Source organism: Gracilinanus agilis, chromosome 3, assembly GCF_016433145.1.
Source record: "Gracilinanus agilis isolate LMUSP501 chromosome 3, AgileGrace, whole genome shotgun sequence".
NCBI classification, from domain to species: Eukaryota; Metazoa; Chordata; class Mammalia; order Didelphimorphia; family Didelphidae; genus Gracilinanus; species Gracilinanus agilis.
In genome coordinates, this window is record NC_058132.1 from 71,627,019 (window position 1) to 71,649,856 (window position 22,838).

The window sequence follows — 22,838 nt, forward strand, 5'->3', positions numbered from 1 at the left end:
GGCGGGCGCCGCCGATGTGAGGCCGCCAGGACCGCCGCTCCCTCCGCCGCTGCCGGTGATGCCGGGCTTGGTGTCGGCGGTGCTGAGGGCGGGGGCGGCGGGGGGGGCGGCGGGCGGCTGCTGGGTCTCGGCCTCGCTGCTCATTGTTGCGGTGATGGTGACTAGGGCCTGCTGCGGCAGCGGCGGCTCCTCCCGGGGTGTGATGGTGACTAGGCCGGCGGCGGCGGTGGGGCTGCTCTCAGGGCTCTCTGGGGTCCGCTCTCCGCTCCCGCTACCGATCGAACTAGCGAGAATGGCGGGACGGGCGGGATAAGCCCTCCGAGAGCCCCGCCTTATGCTCCGCTCATTGGCTCAAAATGCCATCAATCCGCCGCCTGACCAGAAATGCTAGCTCTCATTGGCTGAGGGCGCATCACTCCCCTGCTCTCATTGGCTCTTGGGAGAGTAATTTGCCCTACCTACTAGCAATTCCAGCCTCCGCCGCCGCCACCGAGACCGGAACTAGAACTAGAGTGAAGCCACTGCTGAACCATAGAGTACCCGAGAGGGCGGGCAGTGAGAACGTGACTGGAAGCCCGCCGTAGTGCGAACCCAACCCCAGGGCCCAGGCGATTTGGTCGGCTAAGTGAGGATAGATTGGTTGGGAAGGGATAACACGCTCCTGGGGCGAATGAAACCAAGTGGGCAAAGAAGCTAGGGCTGCTCCGGGTTCACACCACACCCTCCCCGGAAGTGTGTGTATAGGGGCGGGGGGTGTGTGTAAAATTGACTGAATGACACCTTGGTCGGCCCCGCCTCCGGGGTCCACATGGCCCCATACCGGCTAAAAGCACCCTTAAGGGCCGGGAAAATGTATTTCTTTTTCTAATTCAAGCATTTATCTAGTTTTCCTACTACCGAGGAGCCAGGTTAGGCACTTGTCAGACAGCAATTTTCCTTCCTTCTTTGATTATGCTATAAAAATACTCAAATATAAGGATCGATGTCGTCGGAGGGGAAAACGCTAAAAAAAGAGGAAGGTGATTGCCTTCTCCATGGCAGTCACGCGGCGGAACGGTTATCTGTTCCACCTTGCCCTGCAGGGCAAGAGGGCATACCGTAGAGGTAGATTTCGGGAGACAATTTCCTAATAATCAATGTCCAACAAAGGAACAGGCTGCTTTTGAAGGTCGTGGACTCAACCACAGGGAGTTCAAATACGCTGTAGGTCGATAGAGGGCCCTTTCTTTCAGGTGCTGTTGGAAGCCCTCAACCCTCGTCTCAGGCAGCAAAGCTGCAGAAAGAGGGGGGCGTGGCAGCGTGATGCCGTTTTGTTCATGCACAAGGTGTGTCCATAAAGGAAGATTTTTGAATGGCTCAAAAACTGGTCCCCAAGGCAATTCTCAGAGATCCAAACTGGTTTGGAACAAGGGAAGCCTTGTCGGATTAGGAACACAGTATCATCAAAGTACCTTCCTGGAAGGCTCATTTATTTACAAATGGTTCCTACTTTTTGGAAATAGGGTTACCAGCTACTGCAGATGCTACTAGTGGGATGAAGGATAGAAGGCAACCAGGTGTCTGCCACTGACGGTCTACTGAGTTTTCACTTGGCTCTTTTGTTGTAGACCACTGCCCCCAAAGCCTTCCCAATTTAAGTTATGTCTGACCTTTTTTGACCCGGCTTTGGGGTTTTCTTGAAGAAACTAGTTATTTGCCATTTCCTTCAAGTCATTTTACAGATGAATGCCTGAAGCAGTTAAAGAAACCTAGGCATAGGCACAGCGTCTGAAGCTGGATTTGAACTCATGAAGACAAGGATTCCTGATTGCAAAATGAACAATCTATCTACTGTGCTGCTCAGCAACCCCAACTACTTTGCCTTCCAAACTACTGTAGCTAATTTTCCTCTTATAACCTGAAGCCTCTAGACACACTTTTGTAAACCCTTTCCCTTGGTGGTCTTAAGGTTGCCTAGAGGGTAATTGTAGCCTTGACATCATGAAACCCAAAAGCCCTCCTTCAGAATTCATCCTACTGAATTCTCTATTATCCCAAATCCTTTATCTATAAGATGAGACAGGAAAAAAGGGATAGGAATTGAAGAAAACTGAAAACTTTCTGCCTGGAACACACATTTCTGCCAGCTGTATTTTCTTCTCAGTTATATGCAGGATTGCCCAGGGAACAGTCTGGGGAGGGGAGGTGAAACCACAGTCATCCCAGCAGGTCTAGCTTAGCCTGAGTGAATAGACTGAGGATCCCATAAGATAGAGTAATAAAAAAGACAACCAAAACACAAGCTTTATTTACAGTTCAAAATTTAAAAATAAAAGGCTTGGAGTCCTGAATCCATGACACAGCCTCTCTCTGGATCCCAAAGGTAACCAAAGAGGCCAACCCATCTTCTCAGAAGCATCACTGGAGCAAAAGGAAGCCTAAAACAAAAGACATGGTTTTCAGTTGGGACCAATGGAAACAACTCTGAACAAATGGGATGAAATTGGCCAGCTTGGCAGTTTATGCCCTCAAGTGCAAGGTGGTGTTATTATGAAATGAATACTGACCTCAAGTCCTGGCCTTAAATCATTACAGGACCCCTGGCCAAGTCTTAAATTCAGTTTCTTCATATGTAAAATGGGGATACTATTATTTGCAAGTGGGTGGACCCTGAGGGATAGAATGAGATAAAGCATGTGGTTGGAGTTCTTTTTAAAAGCCCTGGTCTGTTTTTAACAGATATTATTGGGTACCAGACAACCCCACTGCTAAAGGGTAGTCCCAAGTCCCAGGGTTAGGCAGAGCTAAATTAGGGTAAAGCTCAACCAGGATTTCGTATAAGAACTTTTAACAAAAAGCCCCAGAGCTGGAGCCTGAGTGAGAAGGTGGGAGGGCCAGGAAAAGAGCAAGAAATGGCCACACCTTTCCTTCCCTAACCCCAGGTGGCCATTTACCCTGTGAGCCCCCTTGTGTTTCCTTAACCAAGGCTGATTAGCCTACATCTGTCCCTACTCACTTCTTCACACCTATCAGCTGTGGAACAATCCTGGAGGTTCACTTTTGAATTCTGGGCCCCCAGCAAGTGGGTCATAAACTGGCCCTTTAGCCTTGTTAAATGCAGAACAAACATCTCTTCTTACCCCAGTGTAAAGGCTACTGTTTACACAGCAGGCAGTCTCTTGGGTGGGGCTGGCTGGAGCTGGGGCACAAGTTAGGGGCTGGCTATGTCAGGACACCAGCTCTGAACTCCAGGATTTTGAAAATTATCTGGTGACTTTGAACTGAATAATGCTTAAGAATGAAGTCAGGCTAAGCCCTCCTGGATCCTTAGACCCTTGACTCAAGGTCTCAAAACAGGACTCACTAGTGGGAAGGAACACTGTGCTCCAGGAGGCAGGAGATGTGGTTCAAATCCTATACCCCGTTAACTGTTTGGTCTTGGGAAAGTCATTGCCGGTTTCTGGGTTTGTTTAACCATTTATACAATCAAAGGATAGGGCTAAATGACCTCTCCTCCTATTCTTACATTCTAGAATACTACAGCAGGCAATTATTTGTTGAACAAATGCCCAACCTCCAATGTGCCCTTGACCAAAACCCCTAACACCTCCCAACACCCCATCTATGGTATCCACCACCTTCACATTCTCCTCCAGGGAGTCAGAGGCAGATACAGAAAGGTAAATGAGGGGAGACTGCTACCATCACCACAAAGGTTGCTTATTTTCATCTTATTCTTCAGCCCTCAAAACAAGGTGCTACAGGCAATAGTTCTGTTCTTATAGCAGCCCAGGAGCAGTCAGAACATCCATGCCTATGGCAAGCTTTCATTTTTGAAAAAATAAGGGATTTGGTCCTTCAGTAACCTGTCCTGTGGCCCAAGAAGTCATATAGGCCATGTCTTGCAGGTATTACCCTTATAAATATAATGGGCCCCAAGATGGGAGATGAAGCTCCTAAGTTTAAGAACAGTCAATGGCCCACCCTGTTTGGACAGCTATTATGCTATCATGGGCTCCCTAGGAGCTAGAGAAAAAGTGTATCTAAAAGACCATCTGCTCCCAAGCCCTGTTTTTGACAGGAAGAAGCGGAATCCTATGGAGGGGAAGGGACTCACTTTGTCATAATCATGACCAAGTGCAAGGAGCACTAGACACGGAGTAAGGCTGCACTGGGGCTCGAAACCACTGTAATACCTACTATTTCTGTAATCAGAGGTCAGTCATTTAACCTCCTACAGAGCTTTGGTTTTCTCATCTGTAAAATGATACTAACTAGAGCTACTGTGAGACTCAAATATGATAATGTATATTAAGGACATACATCAAAGCCAGTCATTAGTATTGCCAGTCCCTTAATGGCCCAATAAGCATTTATTAAGTGACTGCTGCATGAGAAGCACTATGCTAAGCTCTAGGAATTCAGAGAGGCAAAAAACAGTCCCCTGCCCTCCAAGAGCCCTCAAGCTAATGAGAGCGACAAGTAGCAAGCAAATCATGAGGCCAACAAGCTTTGTATGTGGATAAATGGTTAATAACAGAAGGCACTAGAGAAAAGAAGGGTTCAGAAAGGCTTCCTCCAGAAGATGGGATTTTAGGGGACAGGCAGGTGGCCCGGTGGATTGAGAGCCAGGCCCAGAGACAAGAGGTACACAGTACTGATTCCAAGACAGAAGGTAAAGGTTTAAAAAAAAAAATGGGGTTTTAGTTGGAACTTAAAGGAAGCCAGGGGAGTTAGCAGGTGGACATGAGGGAGATCTGTCTAGGAATAGGGGACAGTCAGAGGAAATGACCAGACCTGAGGGATGTTGTCTGAGGAATGGCTGGCCAGGAGGCCAGTGTCACTGGATTAAAAACTATGTGTTGGGGATGGAAAGGAGGGAGGAGGAGGCCAGGTTATGAAGGAATGTGACTACCAAAGAATTCTGGATTGATCATGGAGATGACAGGGAGCCACTGGAGTTTCCTGAGTGTGAGGTTGCAAGATAACCCATAAGCTTTAGGAAATTCACTTTGGTGGCTGATGGATGAAAGTGGGAATAGACTTGAGGCAGACAAACCCACCAGCAAGCAGCTGGAATAGCCTTGTGGGGAGTCAATGAAAGGAGAAAAGAGAATATTTGAGATGTTATAAAGGTGAAATCCAAGTGTCTTGGAAATAGTTTGGATTGGGGGTGATGGGGAGGGATATTTTAGGAGATAATGAAGAGTCCAGGATGACTCCTAGGTTGGGAGCCTGAGGGACTGGGATGACAACGGTACCCTTAACAGTATCAGGTTAGCATGGAAAGGAAAGTGGTTTAGGGGAAAGAGTTCCACTTTGGACATGTTGAGTTTAATTTGTCTACAGGCCATCCAATTCAGAGATGTCTGAAAGGCAGTTGGAGATACAAGAAGCCAGCAGAAAGGTTAGGATTAGGAATGGATAGGATGATTTATCCTAACCTAAGATTTATGAGATAATCAAAGGTGTAGGTTCCTCCCTGGAGACCTTCCTGATGTCTCCCCAATATCTAGTACATTATCTCTCATCAGATATTTCTCACTCTCCCTGGGCTTCTCGATAACTATCTTTGTACCATCACTGTGTATGTCTTTCCCACCCCAACCTCCATTAAATTATCAGGCCAATGAGAGCAAAGGGACCAATCAACCCTGAGCTCAGGACCCTGCAGAGAGCAGGCAATCAGTCAAATACCTACTATGTGTCAGGTGCTGTGCTAGATATACAAAGAAAGGCAAGAGACAAGTCCCTATTCTTAAGGAGGATGAAATTGAATACACAAAGAACCACAGGCAAACAAGTTACATACAGGATAAACGGAAATAATCAGTTGAGGGAGGCACTAGAATTAAGAGGGATCAGATCAGGAAAGGCTTCTTGTAGAGACTTTTGAAAGAAGGAGGTGGAAATGAGGGTGAGTGTTCCAGTCATAGGAACAACCAATGAAAACACCAGGGATCAAGGAATGGAATGTCTTGTTTGAGAAGAAGCAAAGAGGGCAATGTCACTGAACCCAAGAGGACATGGGAGTGGGGTATGGTGTAAGAAGGAAAGGTAAGTAGGAGTAATCAGCATAATCAAGAGCTTTAAAAACACAGCAGCAGGTTCTAGAGTTGATCCTGGAAGTGACGGGGAATCTCTGGAGTTTTTGGAGAAGAATGGCGACATGGTCAGACCTGTGCTTCAGAAAGAATAATTTGGTAGCAGAGTTTAGGATGGAATGGAGTGGGGAGAGCTGAGAGAGGGAATCTCACCCACCCCTCTAGAAGTTTCACCATCACAGGGGGAAAAGAGGGCCTAAAACAGAAAACTGGGGACAAGTAGTTCTCAAGAGTGACCTGGATGAAGAACAAACAGAAAAGATAGAGGAGCAGTCAGATAAGAAGAGAACCAAGAGAGAACAATGTCATGAATACCTAGATAAAAGAAAGTGTCCAGGAGATGAGGGTGATCAACAGGTTAAAGATTGAGAAAAAGCTACTAGAGACTAGACCAAACTGAAAAATTCCATCCTCTTCTGACAGAATCATCTTTCTATGGCAGTAAAAGCACTCAAGAGGTCTTTGAAGACTGACCCAGGGTGACCCAGGCCAAATCCCTCCCTAAAATATGAGGCCTATTACAGGTTCACCAGATTAGTGGTCACTTCTGAGACTAAGTGCCTTCTGCCATATTTCAGAGGCATATCTAATTTCTGCTTTGATTTCTAAGGACATCAAATTGAGAGCAGGAAGAATCCTAGAGATCATCTACTCTATTCTCTAGTCCAGGGAAGGGAAAGAACCTGCCAAAGGTCAAACTGGGAGCAAACAGCTGTGCTTCATCCAGTCTAAACCCAGGTCCTTCCAGAACAGATCTCCCCCGCCTCTCCCAAATGGATTAAAACTCAACTATCCTGTTCACCTCACCCTTAGTCCTCAGGTTCCTTGTTCCAAACTGGTCAAAATTTAAAAAAATATTGTCTCCAGCAGTCGATATAGCAATTTTGTGTCTAATTAGCTATGGCAACCTAAGGAACAAGGTTCCTCTAATGGACACTTTGTAATTCCATGATGGGCAGAGAAGTCTTTTAAGGAGATAGAGAAATGGTCTGAGTAAACACTGAGGTACATCTCAAAGAACCTGGGCTAGAAAGGCAAGGAAGATGACCTGGCTCTACCAAGCAGGGTGGTAGCTACAGGGCAAGCTGAGAATCTGCCCTTTTAGTTCAATTGCTCCACTTGGTGCTACTTGAGCGTACCTCATACTGTATTGCACTGTAGTACATGATGATCTGCCTGCTAGGAATGCCATTCCATTTTGCTGTGAACCTATCCAAATCCTTCCACCCCCTTCAACATGCAGCTCAAATTCATCATCGTGTGGTCCCAGGGTTGCAGTCACCTCCACTTCTGGGGAAGGAAAAGGGAGAGGCAAAGGGAGAGAGGGAGGGAGAGAAGAAGAGAGGGAAGGAAAGAGAAGAGAAGAGAAAAAAGAGAAGAGGAGAGAAGAGAAGAGAAGAGAAGAGAAGAGAAGAGAAGAGAGAAGAGAAGAGAAGAGAAGAGAAGAGAAGAGAAGAGAAGAGAAGAGAAGAGAAAGAGAGAGAGAGAGAGAAATTCTGTGTGTCACTTAGAGGGGCTAAGCAGAATACTATCTAACAGATGGTCAACACATAATTTTGGGTTGGGATAATTGAATAAACCCATAAGAACAGGGTGAAAATATTAGTTTTTATTTTGAAGTTGGACTCGGCATTATGCACCTATTACATATCAGGTTTTATGCTAGATTACAGGGACACAGACAAATTTCTGTTCTCAAAGAGGTTATACTTTTTCTTTTAAACTCTTACTTTCCATACTAGTAACAACTCTAGGACAGAAGGCCAAGGGCTAGGCAAACAGGGTTAAGTTACTTGCCCAGGGTCACACAGCTAGAAAGTGTTTGAAGTCACATTTGAACCCAGGTCCTCCTGATTCCAGGCCTGGCTATCTACTTGTCCTACCTAAGCATCAAGTATACTTGTATCTGGAGGAAGAAGAGGAAAGCCAGTAATATTCCCTTAATCTAAGGTTAGATCAATATAATGAAAACATCAATAAGTAAACTTATAGACAATGCAAAACCAGTCAAAATACTGTAGGCTTCCACATGATATAAGATAAAGCTTTAACAACATTCATATGGAAAAATAGAAGGGCAGGATGAGGAAGAGAAACCATGAAAAAGAACTAAATTTTAGTATGTAAGACAGTAATTATAACGCCAGCACTGGATTTTCAAACTAATCAAACTAACAAAAGAATCTTGACAATGCATGACCAAACATTAACAGTTTTACTTACAAATATTTGATAAATCAATGACAAGGGTCAGGTAGTTAAAACAGTGGAGAGAACTCCAGGCCTGGAGTCAGAAGGTCCTAGGTTCGAATCTGACCTCAGACACTTCCTAATTGTGTGACCCAAGGAAAGTCAGTCATTTAACCCCAACTGCCCTGCCCTTGCTACTCTTCTTTCTGAGAATTGATACTGAGACAGAAGGTAAGGTTTTTTTTTGTTGTTTTTTTTTGGTGGGAGAAGGGGGTTGGGGAATAAATCAATGACAAAAACTTAGGCACATAATCATCATCCGATGAATTGTTAGAAAATCTGTTTCCATGCAAGATGAAAAAAGGGCTCAGAGTCCTACCTAACATCATACACTACAATAAATTCTAACGGTGGATAAATTGGCCAGTGTTTACCATATGTCAGGCACTATATTAGTCCTTGGGATACAAAAAGAAGTTCACATTCTAATTCTAACATGCAAACAACTATATACTTATGAGAGACAGTGTTAAGTGAGAGGTGATCTCAGAGGGAAGGGGTTAACTAGGAGAATTCTCTTCTATTGGACTGGACTTGCCTAGTCTTGCAGCCACATAGAACTAAGAGTTGGAAAAGAAAGTTTAGAGCTTCCTAGGCATGAGGGCAGCCAGAAGCAAGGCATGGACAGTTTCATGGCCAGTGTTGCTAATTCTCAGAATACATGGAAAAGAGTAAAACATAAAAAGACTAGAAAGGAAGAAAGAGAGCACGTTTTGAAGGTCTTTAAAAACCAAAAGAGAGGATTTTCTATTTTATTCTGGAGACAATAGGGAGCCAGTCAAGCTTACTACTGAGTAAGATCAGACTTGCACTTTAGAAAGATCCTGTGTGTGAAGTGGGGGTGGGGGTATTACTGTAGGGAAAGTGGAGATACAGAAACCAACCATAAAAAGACAAGGCTGCAATTAGTCTCAGCCTGAGGCAATGACATCCTGCACTAGGGTGTCCATTGTGTGAATGGGCAGAAGCAGACATGTGGGAGAGGGTCTTGAAGGTAGAAACAGTAGGAGTTGGCCACAGGTTAAATGAAAACAAGGAGCAGAGGATGAAGCTGAGGTTGTGAGCCCAGGGAACTAGGATAACAGTTGTTGCCTGGTTCAGCAAACAATGGCCCATGGGTCAAATCTGGTCTGCTGCCTTATTTTGGATGGCTCATTGGCCATATAGTTTGCTGGGCCCTGCCCTAGACAGTAACAGGGAAGTTGGGGGGGGGGGGGGATTTGCAGGAAGAGATAATACATTCTGTTTTGGACATTTTGAGTAAAAGATGTCTAGTAGTCCAGACAAAGGGTTTGGGAGGTCCAATAGGCAGCTTGTAAAGGGAAAGTGGAGAGGCCAGGAACAAATTCAAGAATCACCTGTATAGAAATAATCATTGAATGCAAAGGGATTGATATTATCAAACAAGACAGTTTAGAGGATAAATAGAGCCTATTATAGATTTTTGGGGAACATCTGAAATTACTGGGCATGACCTAGACCAGTGATGGTGAACCTATGGCACTGGTGTTAAAGATGGCACGTAGAGCTCTCTGTGGGCACTCAACCACTATCCCCCCCCCCCCCCCCAGAGTTCATTACTAGGAAGGCAGAGCTGCTCCCCTCCCCCTCTCTACCACATCTGACTACATTTTTTTCACATCCCCAGCCCCTCTGCCCAGCAGCCCAATGGGAGTGCACAGATGGCAGAGCTGGAGGGGAGCAGAGTGCTCAGGCCACTTCTCTTCCCCTCCCTACACTCATTGAGGACATTCCTCACTTCACTTGCCCCTCTGCCCAGCAGCCCAATGGGAGCATGTCTTCCCTCACGTGTGGGGTTGGGGGGCATACCCAGTGGGGGAGGGGAATGGCACTGGGGGTGCAGCCAGCACTCCATCCCCAAAAGGTTTGCCATCACTGACCCATTCAAAGATTCAACAAAGGAGTTTGAGAAATGGTCAGACAGGTAGAAGAAGACCCAGGAAAGAACCCTATTAGGAAAATCTAAAAAGAAACTATCAAGGAAAAGGTAAAAATGTCAAAGGCTGCAGAAAGGTGAAAAAAGGTTGGGGTTTGAGAAAAGGATATTAGAGAGTAGCTTTGGTGGAATGATGAGATTGGAAGCCAGACTACAAAAGAGAGTGCTACTTGAGGCCATTCAATATTATATGCACAGAATCAGAGACAGTGGAGAGTGGGAATAATCCAAGGCATAGTTGGTGATAGCATAATGGGCAAGGGAGTTAAGATGAGGATAGTGTAGAAGTGGATCTGGGAAGAAACTAGAGCCAATGCAGGTATGATGGCCTGGGAGAGAACAAAGGTGTAGGAGACAGAAGGTCATGATGAGAATGAAGAACAGGGCTGGGGGTGTGGGGGGGTGTGGATGCCAGGCAGGAGGAGAGGTGGAACAAAAGATTACAGGTATACCTTCCACATAGTAGGGGTTAGGGGCACAATGCCCCTGAAATCTAGAAAATCCACATAAAATTTTTTGGCCCTCCCTTCATTCCTGAGAAGTCTGATTTTTTTCTTTTTCTTTTATGGGGTGTTTATAGTAAAAGAAATTGTGCATATTTACGGTATTTAAAAGATAAAATATATTGCTGTTAAATAATACTATACTACATATATTTTATTCACTTCTGAGTTTCTACACTTTTTCTGTGTCTTCTGCTAGTCTTTATGTGTTGTCTGAGGCTTATGCAAAACTCCCACAAAATCCCTTTTCTTATGAGGATCCATGATTTACTGAAACTGCAAGAGGGAAATCAAAATGTGGAAGGAATACCTCTATCACCAGGTATAGGAATTTTGGAGTTTATAAAACAGATAAAATTAGGAGCAACCGATACTTGTAGAACATTAGGTACTAGAGGATAATTAAACTGTGATCTAGTCACTTACTAGACTCCCCACTAAAAATGGGAATAGTGAAGGAGAGAAGGAAACATGGAAGAAGTACATGAAATAATACAAAATAAGACCAGTAGAATAAGAGTTCTTTTATCTTTTGTTGCTGTTGGTTTTCTATATTGTAAACAGAAACACAAATTATATATATATAAAAAAAAAAAAACAAAGGGAAACATACCAGAGTCCCACAGGCAGGACACTGAGCCAGAGCCTATAACTGTGGCTTGGACAGAGGAGGAGACAAAGGTTGATCCCACCTTTTCAATGTACCAATTGACTATGCTAATTTCATATTGATTCCATCGTTTTCTTCTTTTTGTCTTTAAAATAGTACTGTTATGGGGGCAGCTGGGTAGCTCAGTGGATTGAGAGCTAGGCCTAGAGATGGGAGGTCCTAGGTTCAAATATGACCTCAGACACTTCCCAGCTGTGTGACCCTGGGCAAGTCACTTGACCCCCATTGCCTACCCTTACCACTCTTCTGCCTTGGAGCCAATACACAGTATTTTAAGGGTTTAAAAAAAATAGTACTGTTATATGGGATGGCTCTTCTGGAGGGAAGAGGGGACTGGGGAGAATTGGATTATATAAAAACAAAAGGTGTCAAGAAAATGTTAGCTGTCATTGTCATCTTTGAGATAAGGATACAATTATCCCTGTAGCTTCTCAGAGTTGTTCTGAGACTCAGATAAATTAATGTATGTGTATGTAAATGTGCTCTAAATCTGAAAATGTTATATAAAGGCCAACTACTATTGTTACATTGTTGTTACATTACAAAGACCAGGCAAGAGAGTCCCAAATACCCTTGGCTTCTCTGTCCTAAGAGACAACAATATTAAAGGCAGAAACTCCATTTTCCCTCTTTACTTTCTTCTTGGCAATCTTGTTCACCCTCATAGTTGGGGTGGTTTCCAGTTTATTTCCTGGGGGTTCTGTACTCCATGGGGGTCAGGGAGGTTCAACCTTCTTGGTTCAGCCTAGTCAAGGTGGGGAAAAAAGAGTGATATTTACCTGATTCAGCACTGAGATCCATTACATCTCCCCACACTGTGAGATGACCACAGGCAGCTTGGGCTTATTGTTAGGTCCAGTGGGAACATTCTAGGAAAACAAAGCAGAGTCCAAGTGAGTCAATACCAGCTACATCATGGTTCTGGTCCTCAGGACACTGGACTACTCTGTAGAGAGGACTCTTCCATTCACTAAGGGAGTCTCAGAGAGAAATGGAGGAATTAAGAAAGACATTGTAGGCTGGAGGCCTAAACCAGGAAGATGTAAACTTCCCTTTTTACAGGAGAGGACAACTGAGGCACTCTGCTGGGATCAGCTTTAAAGCACAGGGTGGCCTGACAGCACTCTTGCAACAAAAAGCCAAAGTGTACTCACCTCAATTTTTCTCATCACTAGAAGTCCATCAATTATTTTTCCTGTGGAAAGAATCAGAGCTAAATGATATTGTTTCTTGCGTGCTCTCTGCATGTCTCTCCCCCCACTGTGCAGCTGGCTCCAGAGAAGCCCAGTGGCTCCATGGCAGAGGGGCCATATCCAGAATAGAGCAAATTCTGCATTTCAGACCCCTTCAGGACCTGGAGGTGGAGACAGTCCATCAATAGAGCAGGTGGCAAAGGAAAGCTCCAGGAACAGCCCCACCCCCAAAAGCCCAAGTTGGCAGAAAGTTGGGTGTGGAGACTAGACTCACCAAAAACCACATGCTTCCCATCCAGCCAATCACATTTGGAGCAGGTAATAAAGAACTGGCAGCCATTGGTACTGGGGCCACTGTTTGCCTGATTTAAATGAAGGAAAGCCAAAGTAAGAAGAAAAGAACAGGGCTGCCTCTGTCCTAACGGGAAAGCTGGGCACCTGTGGACCTAGTCAAAGAAAGGGGCTCTCTAATTACTAAGCCCCGATGCTCACACTGTGAGCTCTGAGGACAGAGGCCACATGTCCTGCCTTGTGTTTGCACTCTGTTAATATGGAGGCCACTAGGCAGATGCTCCCTCAACTTCCTTCTCATACTCCTCAAGACTTTCTAGTTTCATTACCCATTCTCTCATTTCACAGGAAGAAATATGCCCACTACTCCTGGCTCTGGGCAATACCTAGGTCTGTGGTCCTGATTCTTCTCATCTCCCCAGGACCTTCCTCTAGTAATCCTTCTCTCTCCAGTGATTCCTTCCCACTAGCTGATAAAAACACAATCTCCTGAATCCAAAGTCTTCTTTTGACTCTTCTTATGGGTTTGGCTACCAACTACTCCATTTCCCCCCTCCTTTTTACCATCAAACTTTTTGATGAAGTTACTTATATAAAGAAGCTCTACTCTGCTGCACCCCCTGTCCCCCCTCCCCCATTCTCTGCTCAATTACTTGTGGCCTGGCCTCTTCTGTCATAAATATGTGGAAATGCTTTCTCAGAGGTCACCAGGGATACCTTCATCACCAAATCCAATAGTCATTCAATGGCTCCGTCAGTCATCCTGGCTCGCAACACTGATCTACTAATTCATTAAGGATATCCCTTCCTCCTTAGCTTTAAGATACCACATGCCTCCTTGGTTTGGTTTCTACTCTTCTAACTACTCCTCCTGCTTGTTTGGTTCGTCTTCCTTTTATTGGCATCTTCAGGAGGATGTTTCCTGAGATTCTCGTCACATCTACTAAACAGGTCCCATTCTCCCCACTTGTATAGCCAGCAGCCTAGTTTGGGACCCATTATCTCTAAACTAGCCCTAGACTATTTCAACAGCCTGCTGGGCAGCCTCCCTGAATCATGGGCTCCTCTACTTTAGCCTCTCCTCTACTCAGCTGCCAAAGCAATATGCCAAGAGCTCTGGTCTATCCTGGTCATCCACCTACTTAGTAAATCTTAATGGCTTCTTCTAAGAACAAATATCAACTTCTGTTTGTTCTTGAAGTCCTTAACAACCTGGTCTTTTCTCACCTTTCCAGCCTTCTTAAACATTCCCCCTGCCCCCACCCAACACCCTTCCCTCTATACTCTCCTTTGACAAATTTCATTCACTCTTCAGACTTTAGTAGATGACTGAGTCTGGATCATCCACCCACCTGGACTCTCTCCTGAGTTTCAGTTTCTGGTATCTAGCAGCATAAAGGATATTTCTACACACATGTCCTCAATCCGCCCTTCAACCTCAATATGTCCAAAATGGAGTTAGTCATCTTTGTCTCTAAACCAGCTTCCCTTTATGATTTTACTTTCTCTGTTTGTGGCACTGCCATTAACTTGGGCTCCTGTGTGTCTTCGATTCTGGGATTATCCTTGATCCTTTCCTCCTTGCCCACAGTCAAATAATAACTAAAACCTATTGATTCTATCTCCCCAATCTCTTTTCTGACCCCTCCTTTCCATTCCCATTAGCACTATCCTCATACTGGCTTCCACCACCACCTTTCCTACAGTAACTGCTTCTCACTGGGACTTTCTCCCTACCTCCAGTCTATACTTCATTCTGCTGTTAGACTTTTTGACTTAACTACTTTTGGTCACTTTGATCACATCTCTAACCAAAAGCACTTGTTAGTTCCCTAAGACATAAGGTACCAAATTTAAACAGCCTACCCTGACTTTGATGCCACTCTCCTGAGCTCATGACATACTCCTTCACATACACTGCACTCCAGCCCATCTGGACCACTGTATGTATCCCACACTTTCCTGTTATTCTAAACTCTTAGCCTAAAATGCCACCCTTTTCACTCTAGTGATTAAGTTCTCATTCATCTTTTAAACCCTCATCAAATGTTCCTTCTAGGATTTGTTCTCTGATTCACATCCCCTTAATCTCAGAGGCAGCCAGCTAGTGAAGTGAATGAAGTGCTGAATTTGAGGTCAAGAAGACTTGAATTCAAATACTGCCCCCAGATGCTTATTATCTGTGTGATCCTGGGGAAGTCATTTAACTTCTTTGCCTCAGTTTCTTCATTTGTAAAATGATAACAAGAGCACCTATGTCACAGAATTGTTGTCATGATTAAATGAGATGACCTCCTTTAAAATAAAAATTTTTTTTGAACCTGAAAGTGTCATATAAATGCTAGCTCGTTATTATCATTACCATTCCCCCAATGGGTAATCACTTTTCTCCTCCCCTGAACCTCTCACAGTACTCTGCTTGCACCTTTTATGCACTTACTACATTTTATGTACTACTGTGACCATCTATAAAGTCACCAAGGCTAGAGGTCACGTCTTCTCCAAACTGTGTATATTCCATGGTCCACTAAACATCATCAGCACTTCATAATTTGTGGCTGGACTGAACTGCTATTCTCCACAGCTCCAGACCCAGAGCTGGGTTTATAGTAGGTGCTCACTGAATAGCCACCAAATATTTAGCTGATTCTCAGGAACAGGATCTAGAGACATTTTGGGGCTGTACTTGGTGGCCTCACTAACACCTGACATCTCGAGACAGTACCAGGACAATCTCTACATCATTCCAGAAAGGGAAGGCTGGCAGGCTGCTTGCTCTGCTCAGCTACTATAAAGTTCTTATAGCTATTACACTGAGGAAAGTGTGAGCATGGGTGGGCCTGAGGACAGGCATCCTTTATTGTTGGGAGATTTCAAGGGATAGAACCAACAACATGCTCTGACCAAAGAAAGCATGTGGGTGAGCAAAGGAAAAAACTGAGCTTGGTCACAACATTTCTAAGCCTCCTGACTCAGATGAGTTTGAGCTCCCGTCCAAACAACCCAGAATTGCCTCTATAGCATGGCTATATTGTCCTTAAGGGCAAGGGGCAGATGAATGACACAGAAGATTGAGAGCTGGGCCTGGAGGTAGGAAGACCTGAGTTCAAATATGGACTCAGACTCTTACTAGCTTTTAACAAGCCTCATAACCCCTCCCTCTCCTGGATTCCACATACCATGGAAAGCAGACCTGGAGCTGAGTGCCTTAATTTAAAGTTTTCATCTGCAAACGGTCCCCGGTAAATGCTTGCAACTCCAGTGCCATCTCCCTAGCAGAGAGAGAAAAGAGAAAAGACCTCAAGGTGAGAACATCAAATATCATCTAAAGAGAAGCATTTCTAAAGAATCACCTCCCTGCTCTCAGGAAAAAGGTGAAGAATTGCATGTAGGGAATATTGTATACAAAGTTAGGCAGCAGAAAATGATAATATCTCTTCTGTTTGTTTTTAACTGTTTTTCTGTTACAAGACAGGGTTCAATGCAGGGTAAATGCTTCATATTCAATGAGGACCAAAATGGTATCTCTATATTGGAGTCAATGTACAGTGTGTCCATTTGTGGCTGATTACACCAATACAAGCTTGGAAGGCTCCAACTCAGATCAGGAAAAATAGCCCCTTTGAACACTTAGGATGGAAATGTCTCAGTGTGGGATGAAGAATGATAAGAACAAGAGGTTTCAATAAAACTTTTTAAAGTCCATTGTTTGCTTTCACCATGGAAGTTCTCCAACTGACTGATTATTTTCTATCCAAAACTATCCTAATATCAAGGCCAACTGCAAGGGAATGGACCACACAGGATCACAGATAAAAAGTTTATGAGTGGGGGCAGCTGGGTATCTCAGTAGATTGAGAGTCAGGCCTAGAGACGGGAGGTCCTAGGTTCAAATCCGGTCTCAGACACTTCCCAGCTGTGTGACCCTGGGCAAGTCACTTGACCTCCATTGCCCACCCTTACCACTCGTCCACCTACGAGCCAATACACAGAAGTTAAGGGTTTAAAAAAAAAAGTTTATGAGTCACAGTTAGACTTCTTTCTGATGGATGCAAGGGCATAAGAAACAAGGAAGATAGAGCTTCTGGGCTAGGAAGTTGGGTCCTAGAGGCACTGAAAACTCCAGGAATTTAACACCACTGGGGATACAAACAGAACAGGCCTCCCAAAACCTAGGGAGGAGAGGAACCCCTGGGTCATACATACATATATTAGAAAGGGTCACCACAGAACTCAGGCCAGAATCAAGTATGTCTATCAGAGACAAGAATTCCCATCTTTTAAAGCTCAACTCAAATGCACTCACAGCACTACCTAGTGCTTGGTGTTTCATTCTTCTAAGGCATGTTATGCTATAGTGAATGTAACAATTATCTTTGGGTATGTTTTACCTATCACTAGACTGTGAGCTCTACCAGAGAGTGCAGTGACTGTATCTTATCTAAGCTTGTCACAACTTAATTTTTTTCAATGAATAAATAAATGAACATGAAAAGGCCTGGATTAAAACTAGAACTGTGCAAGAGCTATGTAGGTTTAAGGCTACCTGTGGGGGCAAATAGGTTGCAAATAGTGTTCTATGCCTGGAGATAGGACATCCTGAGTTCAAATTTGGCCTCAGACACTTCTTAGCTTTGTGACCCTGAGAGCAAGTCACTTAACCCCAACTGCCTACCCTTTGTTGCTCATCTGTCTTGGAACTGATATTTAATATGGATTCTAAGAAGTAAGGGTTTAAAAATTAATTAAAAACCATATTTGTATTTAGTTAAAATCCAGCAAATAAAACTACTTTCAATGTGGCTTCCAAGCCTCTCTACCATCACACATGCTTGCACTTGGGATAAAAGGGAGAGAAAAATCAGCTCATACCCATTATTTCCCAATTATTTCCCATCTCTTCCTATCCTGTTACATATTCTAGGCCTTCTTGACATAGTCCAATCCTGCTCTACAGTATGTGGGGTGGGGGTGGGGCGGGAATGCCTTGGGGGGGGGGGGGCCCTGCAATGTAGAGACAATAAATTGGCTTGATGTTATGGGGTCTCTGGGTTACTGTTAGAGAAAGAAAAGTGACTGAGAGAACTACCATGCATTGTAACAATAAACAAATAGATTTGTGACAAAAGCTCAGTAAGAGATGATAGATTTAGTATGTCCTCAGAGCTGCTCACTTGGTAAGGAAGTGAGGAACATAGAAAATGTCTCTTCTTCCACTGCTCTTCTAGCTAATCTTTTCATAACTGCTTCCTCTGCTAAATCAAACAGTGAATCACAGAGGGGGTAAAAGTAAACTTATACGGTACCTACATTTACAAAGTCTCCTCCTTGAATCATGAAATCTTTTATAACCCTGAAAATAGGACAAACAAAAGGATCAGAAAGGAGAAAGTGACTTATGGTGAACAGGGAGGTATCCCTGCTTTACCTGAGGAAAGGGTGACTGGCAGTCCCAAACCATACCTGTGAAAGGTGCTCCCCTTGTATCCAATAGGGACTCCATCTTTCCTACAACCAAGGAGAAAGATGAGAATTAGAGGAACTGAAAGTAATTACAGGCCCATCCATAAAGAACTCCCAATCTGGAGAAAGACCCTCAAAATTAACTCCCCAGACAGCCTCTGGAGAAATAGGAAGATAGAATAATTTCAGAAAGGTAGTATACAGGCAAAGCCTGCATCCCGGATTCCAGCAGCTTCCCCTAGGACTTGATAGCAACTTCCCAAGGGCACTTAATCTTGCTTTTGGCAGGAGACTCCCACCCAAGTCATGCCTAGGGAAATAAGCATTTTGTATACTAACCTGAATTCCCCTGTGCAGAATTGCCTGAAAGAAAGAAAAAAGTCACTTACTGAACAAATACACTGAGAAGCTCTGTGTGTGTGTGTGTGTGTGTGTGTGTGTGTGTGTACACAACTAGACACTGATGCTAAGCCATCACATTTACAGAGATGATATTAACAAAATGATCACTTATATTAGGAATATTCTACAATAGGGACACTAGTCTTTTCTTCCTTGCCCCCAGATCCTAGAAACAGAAAGAGACAGACAAGGACAGACAGATGTTCAGGAAAACAAACAAACAAAAATACCACCCTGGAGAGAAATGGAAAGCAGTAGGAGGGAAAGGTATTTGGGAATGACTAGGTTTTAAGTTATGTTACTCATAGCAGAAACCACCAAAACTTTAGGGTTCTAGGAAAAAAAAAAAAAAAGAATGAACAAACTTAGCTAAGCAAAATCTAGAATCAAATCAGTACAGAATCAAACGTTTCACAAATTCAAGAATACAAATCATTGGCTTTTTTATATGATAAGAAGCATTAAGAAAACTGAAAAGCAGTGAGATATGAAAGAACACTGGCTCTGGAAACAGATTCTGTCTCTGAATCACAAAACCTCCCTACAGATGAGTTTTCTCATCTGCAAAACAATGGAGTTGAATCACATAGTCCCTTTCAAGTCTAGAACTATAATCCTAAAAACAATCTAAATATAAAATGTTGCACAAAAAAACAAAAAACGAGAAGGGCATTGAAGATCTTTCATAAATGTGGGTGAAAGAATAAATTTGTTACCAGTTTCAATATGCAGAATATTAAAGAAAATAAAATGGACGATCTCAATTATAAAATTAGAAAGCTTTTACACAAGCAAAATCAAGGCAACTAGAAAAAAGGAAAATATGAATGGAAAAAATATTTTCACTCAACATCTTATGAGGATCCTGATACCCCAAATCTAGAGAGAATTACTGCAAATCTCTAATGTTAAGAGTCACTAAGACTGTGGAGTTATAATCTTAAGAAAAATCTCTAAAGTTATGGAGTCACATATAATTCTAATAAATATGTAGTCACAGGATAAAAATAGGTAGATAAAAGGAAAACATTTATTTGGTGTGCCAGTTTTCAAAGACATGCAAGTTATCAAGAGATCATCTGAAAAACTGCCCCAAAACTTTAATAATTAAAAGATGCCAGATGAAGAAAAAGTGAGATAGATCCCTTACATTGGTAAACACGGAAAAATACAATGATGGCGGGGAAGACAGGAACCCTAGTGTACTGCAAGAGTAAACAGGTGAAGTGGTCCAATTTATTTTGAATTGTGCAAGAAAAGCTACAGAACTGATCATACCCTTTGACCCAGAAACCTCCATCACAGTTACAAAGGCAAAAGGTTCCTTCTCTTGCCCACCTCCCCACGCCCTGCTGGTCCCAAAGCACTCAAAGCTGGGGGTATCCCGGACCTGAAATTCTCCGCTGTCTTGGGAACGATGTCCGCGAAGAGCTCAATCTTCATTCGGCCAACCTCCTGCAGGGAGGGGCAATGCCAGGGTGTGTCAGTGGCGTCACCTCCTCCTGGCTGGTTCCCCTCCCGAGTTACTGGTCCCTCCCGTATTCCCCCATTCCTCCCGACGTTTGGTACAGCCTGTTCTTTCTTTCCAGGTTCGAAAGTCTAGATGCTGTCAGTCACCTGCTCTCCCCCATCCTCAAGCCGCAGGTCTCCGCAGCTCTCCCCTCCACCCCTATCCTCAAGCCGCTTAGCCCCACCCGCTCTCCCCCGTCGTTGAGCCTGTTGGTTCTGCCCGTGGTCCCGCCCAATCCCTCATTTCGAACCCCCTTCCCCCCCATCTTCGGGACACTTGGTCCCGCCCGTTTCTCAGGCGTCACCCACCCCCTTCCCATGCGGCTCGCAAGGTTCTACGTGTTTCTCCCGCGCCTTCGGGATGGCGGGGAGCCATCTCCCACAGCCTCGTCCCCAGCTATCATGGATTGTCTAGATTCACCTCCTTCCCACCTGGCCACCGATGCTAACATCAAAGAAGACGATAGGGTTGACTGGGCTTGAATTTGCCACCGCCATAATCCCAACCCGGAAGCGGAAGCAAGCCGGCTCAGCTTCTAAGGTCGCCGAGATGCTCCTGCAGTAGCGCAGGCGTGCTGGAAGCTGAGAACCTGGCTCCACCCTCTGCCGAGGCCGAAATCGGTCTGGGCCTCGATGCTCCAGCCGGAAGAAGGGGCGGGGCGATGGAGGCCCCGGGGACTCAGGACCTAGGAAAGGCCGAACCTTATACACGTGTCTAACATCTCCTTTGTGACACTGTCCGATCTGCTGCTGCCATCTTGGTTTCTTCTCCCGGCCCACCCCTAGCTGTATGCTTTGTCAAACCCTAAAATAAACTCAAAACATTACCTGCTTATGTGTGCAAAGCATATAACAAACGCTTAATGTGTGTGTGTGTGTGTGTGTGTGTGTGTAACCTTGAGCTCCGAGGCTTACAGGTCTCTTGAGACCCAAGTTAAGTTGTATGTCACGTGGTTCGGTGCATTAACGAGGGGTGGGGATGGGGGGGTGTCTCTTACCAAGATCCGGGGACTTTGCCTATGAAAAGGTTCCAAACGCCTTTTTATTCTTATATTGTGTTGGTTACCTAATCATTTCCCATCAATTCAATTATCTCTAGGCAAATAATCCACAGATCTTTATTGAAGGTGTGTGCTACCCAAGTAAGATGATGTGTCTTAATCATATGTTGTCTACATTGACATGGCATGTCTAAATGTATAGATAAATGGCTGAAGGGTTAGCTCTGGAAACTTGCATACTCCTCTCTAAGGGAAACATTTCCTTCTCCAGGAGAACAAGAGAAGGGGCTAGGAATTTGCCTTTATTGTTCTCTTTTGAGTTACACTGCAGTTAATGCTTAGTGACTGACTGGGGGAGACTGGACTAGAATTATATCTTTATGCCCCACTAAACATTGCTGATCGAGGGCTCTATTTTTTCGGTTCAAAAGCTGCTAAGGTGCTAGCTTTCCTGGGTGCTTTTCCTTAAAGAAGGTTACCCCAGGCTGAAATCCACAAGTTTGACTCCTTCCCATCAAAGGCTAGTTACATAAAATACCATCACAAATAGCAAATAGTGAGTAAAATCACTGATCCAAACATAGGAAATGGAAATTGAATGTTACACAGATTAGAATATACCAGAAAATGCACAAAACTAAGTAAGTTCTTTGGATGAGATAAAGATGTCTTAGTTGGATCAAGTAAGAAACTGATCTCACCTAAGGGGAAATTCCCTGAAGGGAGGCAATCTAGAAATCTGGAACATGTTGAAAAACTTCCCTTACATATTTGCCTTTTTTTCCTTTCCTGCCCGATGGTGTTTTAAAAAGCTGTCCTCCCTTTCTAAGCAGAACTCCTTGAAAAACCTGGCTATACTTGATTCTTCTGGCTCAAATTTCTCTCCACTCCTATCCATCCTCCATTCAGCCACTAAAGTGATTTTCCTAATTGAAGGTCTGACCATGTCACTCTTACTGCTCAATAAACTCCAGTGATTCTCAGTAACCTCCAAGACAAATACAAAATACTCTGACATTTAAAGCTGGCCATGGCCTAGCCTTCTCCTACCTTTCAAAGCTTCTTATACCTTACTTTCCACCATGGACTCCTTTCAGTTATATAAACAAGATACTTATCTCTCAGCTCTGGGTATTTTCCCAAGCAGTCCTCTCATGCCCAGTATCCATATATCTGCCTACTGGCTTCTCTGGTTTCAAGTCCCACCTAAAACCTCATCTTAGAGGAAGCCTTTCCCAATCTCTCTTAATTCTGGTGCCTTCCCTCTGTTAATTATTTCCTATTTACCTTGTACTGTATATAGCTTGCTGGTACATACTTCACTTGCCGTTTCACCCATTAGATTGTAAGTTCTTGAGGGCAGGGATTGACTTTTGTCATTCAGTGAATTCCCAGTGCTAAGGACAGTGTCTGGCATATAGTAGACACTCAAAAAATGCTTGTTTGATTAACTTAACATTGTTTGTGTCAGATTCCTCATCTGTGGAGAAGGAAATGGCAAACCACACCAGTATCT

At 44.1% G+C, this 22,838-nt stretch overlaps 2 protein-coding genes across 8 annotated transcripts in view; both read right to left on the reverse strand.

Annotated features, from left to right (window-relative positions):
• Window positions 1-288, reverse strand: part of YBX1 (Y-box binding protein 1) — a 34,535-nt gene extending 34,247 nt beyond the window's left edge. Inside the window, exon 1 of the mRNA XM_044668756.1 lies at window positions 4-288. Coding sequence (XP_044524691.1) covers window positions 4-144 — 141 coding nt within the window. The 5' untranslated portion in view covers window positions 145-288. The remainder of the gene's footprint in view (window positions 1-3) is intronic.
• Window positions 289-2,250: 1,962 nt separating this feature from the next.
• PPIH (peptidylprolyl isomerase H) lies at window positions 2,251-21,144 on the reverse strand. 7 transcript variants are annotated; one of them, XM_044671417.1, is made up of 10 exons: window positions 20,772-21,144; window positions 20,203-20,267; window positions 18,750-18,773; window positions 18,411-18,455; window positions 18,258-18,300; window positions 16,127-16,219; window positions 12,931-13,018; window positions 12,618-12,658; window positions 12,243-12,332; window positions 2,251-2,417 (listed from the first exon to the last, which is right to left on the reverse strand). In XM_044671417.1, exons 1-9 carry the CDS (start codon window positions 20,817-20,819, stop codon window positions 12,264-12,266), a joined length of 516 nt encoding a protein of 171 aa, XP_044527352.1. In that variant the 5' UTR covers window positions 20,820-21,144; the 3' UTR covers window positions 2,251-2,417; window positions 12,243-12,263. The 7 variants fall into 7 exon arrangements, 6 of the variants coding, with proteins under 6 accessions (XP_044527352.1, XP_044527350.1, XP_044527353.1 ...); XM_044671415.1 differs by having other exon boundaries at window positions 20,754-21,144; XM_044671418.1 differs by having other exon boundaries at window positions 20,743-20,817.
• Between the last annotated feature and the right edge of the window lie 1,694 nt (window positions 21,145-22,838).

Coding starts and splice junctions, on each gene's coding strand:
- PPIH (XM_044671415.1), bottom strand. CDS start 20,819: ATGGCGGTGGCAAATTCAAGCCCAGTCAACCCTATCGTCTTCTTTGAT. Junction 20,268..20,753: donor ATGTTAGCATCGGTGGCCAG/GTGGGAAGGAGG, acceptor CCCTCCCTGCAG/GAGGTTGGCCGAATGAAGAT. Junction 12,333..12,617: donor TAGTGATGAGAAAAATTGAG/GTGAGTACACTT, acceptor TTGTTTTCCTAG/AATGTTCCCACTGGACCTAA.